Source organism: Diachasma alloeum, unplaced genomic scaffold (assembly GCF_001412515.2).
Source record: "Diachasma alloeum isolate Michigan unplaced genomic scaffold, Dall2.0 Dall_scaffold_00518, whole genome shotgun sequence".
Taxonomy (NCBI): Eukaryota; Metazoa; Arthropoda; class Insecta; order Hymenoptera; family Braconidae; genus Diachasma; species Diachasma alloeum.
Genome location: NW_021680650.1, coordinates 428,409 through 433,511, shown reverse-complemented (window position 1 = coordinate 433,511; position 5,103 = coordinate 428,409). Strand labels below are relative to the sequence as shown.

Genomic DNA, 5,103 nt, shown 5'->3' with positions numbered 1-5,103 from the left:
ATGTAAATGAGGCCGATTAAAGGACCGCAAGGTGACAAGTGTCGATCATCGAGGGTCCTAACGTGCCCCAATTTAAATGGGGGTGTTCGCCGGACACCTGTCCATCAAGTGGCGCCTCACGTGTCAGAGGTGAGAGGCCACTGGTCATTTGAGGCGGTTGCGCAGGTCAGTTGTGCGAAGCCATGCAAGCATGCGAGAGTGTGCGTGAGTTTGCGTGTGTGTAAGGAATAAATATTCGGTGAAAAACCGAACATTCTTCCCCGCCGTCAGCAGTCGCTGACACCTCTTTGCGCAGGTCTACAACAAAAAAGAGATTAATCGTGAAAACAATAGTTTCTTGAAGAGCGACTTCACCACTGCAGTTCATCTGCGATAGTCAAGGTGCAAGTACATCCAAAATCGTTGGAGGCGTACATTCCACAGACCTCAGCAGACCCGCCTCCACTCAGCGGCCAGGTTCGAAGACCAAGGTCGTAAATCTTCGCCTAGGTCTGGTCGAGAATGAAGTTGAAGATGACTCCAGTTGTAGAGATGAGCGAACGTAGGACGAGACGATCTTCTGTGGTGGTGCAACTTCGACTGTAGATGCTGACGATAGCTAGTGGACCACCATTTCCAAAAGCGCTGGACATTCTGCTGAACGAGTTGCCAGCGAAACAAACGAGCGATGTTCAAGTCGTCCAGAGAAGGCTCAGATAGCGCTGTCAACGCCTGACCAATCAAGAAATTTCCTGGAGTGAGCGCACTAATGTCGTCGGGATTTTCTGAAAGAGGCTCAAGTGGTCGTGAATTGAGCACTGCTTCGATCTGTGCGAGCAAAGTGGTGAGTTCCTCGAAGGTCAAAAGAGTGTCGCCGATCGTTCGCTTGAGGTGGAACTTCACCGACTTCACCGCGGCTTCCCACTCCCCTCCAAAGTGCGGAGCACCTGAAGGATTGAATGACCACCGAGTTCCGTCGCTGAGCAAGAGATGAGCCATACGACCAGATTCCTTGAACGCCATCGGGAAGAGTTTTTTCAACTCCTTGTCGGCTTCTAAGAAAGTTGTTCCGCAGTCCGAGAAGAGGTTCTTGCAGATCCCGCGCCGAGCAACAAAACGACGATGCGCGGACATAAAGCCGTCAGACGTATAGTCGGAGACGACTTCGAGATGCACCGCGGACGTAGCCATATAAACAAAGATTGCGAGCCATTCTTTGTATGATTTATGACCAGGTCTTTTCCATGAGCGAAGCCATACTGGTCCGGCGTAATCAACTCCAGTGTTGAGAAACGCGTGGCCAGGGGTGAGACGGGCAATGGGGAGCTGACCTATAAGCTGTTGAGCTCCGATTCCTCGCTGTCTAGCGCAGGCAACACAACTCAAGATGAACGACCTAACTGGAGCTCTTCCTCCGAAGATCCAGTAAGATTGCCTGAGCTGGCCAAGTGTGAGCTGCGTTCCTCCATGCAGAGTTCTGAGATGAGCATCCTTAATGATAAGCTGGGCAAACCGAGACTCCTTCGGTACAATGACTGGATGCTTGTTTTCGCTGTCGAGCTGAGCAAAATCTAGCCTTCCCCCAACACGAAGGACTCCCTGGTGATCAAGAAACACTGTCAATCGAGTGAGAGGATGCGATGCGCCAAGTTTTTGTGCTCTGGACAAGGTTGTCAGCTCAGTCGAAAAATACGCTGACTGACTGGCCTTGATCCAGAAGAGTCGAGCTTGTTCGATGCCACCAGGGTTTAGCGGTGCAATAAAACGCTGACAAATGGCTGTGACTCTGAGCAGCTTAATGAGCGAGGAGTAACGATGGACTAGATCCCAGATTTCTGGGCTCTGGACTTTCACATTGAACATGATACCTGGCTTCTCCTCCAGGTCGTCTAATACCACTGGGGAGACGTGTAGAGATGGCCACGACGATGAGCTTTTCTTGAGCCACGATGGACATTGCCACCAGAGCTTATGCGACGAGAGCTGAGCTGTGGTTAGACCACGAGATGCACACTCAGCGGGGTTCCCCTTGCCAGGAACGAGTTTCCATTGTACGTTCGTAATCTCCTGGATGAGCTGGACATGGTTTCTAACAAATTCCTTCCATCTGGAAGGGTGTACGCTGATCCATGTGAGCGAAACTGACGAGTCGGTCCATAAGTACGTCGGAACTTGGACTTATCTCAGAACTCTGCATGGAGGAACGCAGCTCACACGGAGAGATTAAGCTGATCTTTGACGTACTTCACGAGTTTGGCAAGAAGAACAGCAGCTGTGAGCTCTAGTCTTGATATTGTCAGCCGCTTGAGAGGGGCTACTTTCGTTTTCGCGCAGACCAAAGAAATCCGAGGCTCTCCTACTCCATTGGAGACTTTGAGATAGACTACAGCTGAAGTCGCGAGAGTAGAAGCATCTAAGAATCCATGGATTTCGATCGATAAATTCTCGAGCAAGCCTAGCCATCTTGGCACGGATAGCTTTGAAAGCAGAGCGAGATCACTACGGAAACTTTTCCAACGCTGAGCTACTTGTTTTGGGACTTCCTCATCCTATCCGAGCTTACCAATCCAGGTCTCCTGCATGAGCAGTTTCCCTCTGATCACTACATGAGATAGAAATCCGAGCGGGTCATAGATCTGAGCGATCTCTTATAGGATGTTCCTCTTAGAGACTTTCGAATCATCGCTGGTCCGACTTCAGAAGACGAAACTATCTGAGCTATGCTGCCACGATAAACCAAGAATCCGGGTCTCCGAATCCTCATAAACTCGCTGGTCATTAGAGGTACTATCGGAATCGAGCCACTCAAATAGCGCTGGACTATTACTATGCTATTTTGCCAAAGGCATTCCTCCAGCAGCACAGAGATCACGAACCTGACGAGCGGTTTCTATGAGTTGGTCATGAGAGTCTGCGCCTCCACAAATATCGTCGACATATCTTCCATTTACGATGGGCGAGACGGCCAGTGGCAATCTGTGTCCTTCGTCCTCAGCAAGTTGAAGAAGAATATGATTCACGAGAAATGGAGCTGATCTAGTGCCATAAGTAACGGTGATCAATTGATATGTCCCGATTTCTTCACGTGAGTTGGTCCATAATATCTGCTGCAGGCGCCAGTCATCTTCATGTACTCTGATCTGACGGAACATCTTGGTGATATCCGTCATGAAAATGACTTTACGCTGTCTACTCCAGAGAAGTACATCAGTGATGTTCCGCTGAAGCTTAGCCCCTGTGTGGAGAATATGATTGAGCGATTTTCCTGATCTAGTCTTCGCTGATCCACTAAACACTATTCTCAGTTTCGTCGTTTCGCTGCTCTCTCTCTGACAACACCATGATGAGGCAGGTAGGTACTCCCCTGAATGCCAGACGGGCCTACCTGAGGCTCCTCGGAGACCTTCAACTCTCCTGAAGCTTGCGCTTCACGTGCCAAGGTCATCTCGTCAGAACAACAGGCAGTCTCCGCCTGAACCGAAGATGAAGAAGCAAAGTGAGAACGAGTTACCAGCCTCATGTGGTCGAGATCTGCATATTCCCTGAGAAAGTCAGAGTAGAGCTCGAGAAAGCGCTGATCTTTCGAGATCCTTCCGAGCATCCGATGCAAACAAGCTAGAGCTAGACGATATAAACTACCTAATGACGAAACTGGAGCGGAAAGGGCAAACGAACTCAGCTGTCTCTCGAGTGCGTCCGACGAAAGTGCTGTTCACATTTCAATTCCACTTCTGAGAGGCTCGAGCCCCTGTTCCCAGGGATTTCCTCCTGAACCCAGAACTTGCTGAGAAGATCATGGAGCTCTTCATTCGAAACGCTGACGTGATGAGTAGAGCAAGTGGTCTCTTGAGTCGATCCCGTTGATCCAAAAACGATCCAGCCAAAGCTGGTTAACTGAGCAACTGGAGCCTGCGTTCCTCCTTTAGTTACGCTGGGCTTAATGAGTTGTCCAAAAACGTCAGCTCCGATGAGAAGATTAACTGGCGCAGAAACTCGAAAATGAAAATCCGCGAGTTGCAAATCCCCGAGATGGTCCCACTCGAGATCCTCTGCTGAGAAGGTCGACAGCGAAGACGTGAATTGATCAAGAACGTGATGCGAAACATTAATGCTTTCGTCCGAGTGAATCGATTGAAGCGTGAGATGTACTTTGCCAGACGTTGTCCCAAACGATGATTCACCTACTCTTGAGATGTGGATGGAACTACGCTGCTTCTTCAATTTCAACTTCCGAACTAGCTTATCTGAGATGAGCGAGAGCTCGGAGCCTGGCTCCAATAAAAGTCGAAGCTGAGCTGAACTGGTCGCGAGAAGGACTCCAGGCCGAGAGGTTTACGCAGAACAACTGCGAGCCGAGCAAGAGATCGCCGTTTGGGAAGATTGGCTTCATTGCTGTGGCGCTATTGAAGACACAGATGGCGTAGACTCACTTGTGTGAGTATAGGTCACAACAGGTACGCTGGTCAGTGAAGCAGAGCTAGTCCCAGTTTGTTGACCCTCTGAGTCTCTGGAAGCAGCTTGCTGAGATGCAGAACCACGTTTAGCTGAGCGACGAAAACGATCCAGGTGCAGCAGGGTGTGATGCCTCTCTTGGCATCGGAGACACGTGCGAATCATCTGACAAACCCTGATGCTGTGCTTTCCCAGGCAGTTAACGCACAGATAGAGACGGTCCACGACTTCCTTTCGACCAGTTGGCGAGAGACTCCTGAGCTGATCGCAGGAGGCAATATAGTGCTCCCCCTTGCAATACGAGCCAGGATACTGGCAGCCTCAGCCCACGATTGTGCTGGAGTGGACTGTAACTTTCGAGCTGGACCTTGAGACTGCTGAGAAGGCAGGTGAGCTAGCCGATTGGAAGTCATGTTGACCGTTCTGCTGGGGTTCGACGCAGGGCGAGATTGCACGCTGGGCTGAGTGGATTTCGTCGAGCTCGAGTTGAGAGACCCAGACCCAACATCCATAGTTTCCATCGCCCTGGAACGGCCTTGAAGAAACTCAGTAAGCTCGAGAGTTGCTCGAGAGTTGGATACTTAGTAGAGGCACCGATCTTATTCTCCCATGCCTGAGGAAGCTTGTTGGATAGCCCACAAACAATAACATGGACAACCATGGGATCCCACG

The 5,103-nt window shown here is 50.3% G+C and overlaps 1 protein-coding gene across 1 annotated transcript; it reads right to left on the bottom strand.

Moving 5' to 3' along the window:
• Positions 1-426: 426 nt before the first annotated feature.
• Positions 427-2,561, bottom strand: LOC107042769. The gene is made up of 3 exons (XM_015263954.1): positions 2,543-2,561; positions 2,194-2,392; positions 427-2,086 (listed from the first exon to the last, which is right to left on the bottom strand). The coding sequence occupies exons 1-3, from the start codon at positions 2,559-2,561 to the stop codon at positions 427-429; spliced, it is 1,878 nt and encodes a 625-aa protein (XP_015119440.1).
• Positions 2,562-5,103: the final 2,542 nt, after the last annotated feature.

What these genes read in the sequence shown, in the direction of transcription:
- LOC107042769 (XM_015263954.1), bottom strand. An exon ending in GATCAGCTTAATCTCTCCGT is followed by an intron (nt 2,087 to 2,193) that starts GTGAGCTGCGTT and finishes ACACCCTTCCAG; the next exon opens with ATGGAAGGAATTTGTTAGAA.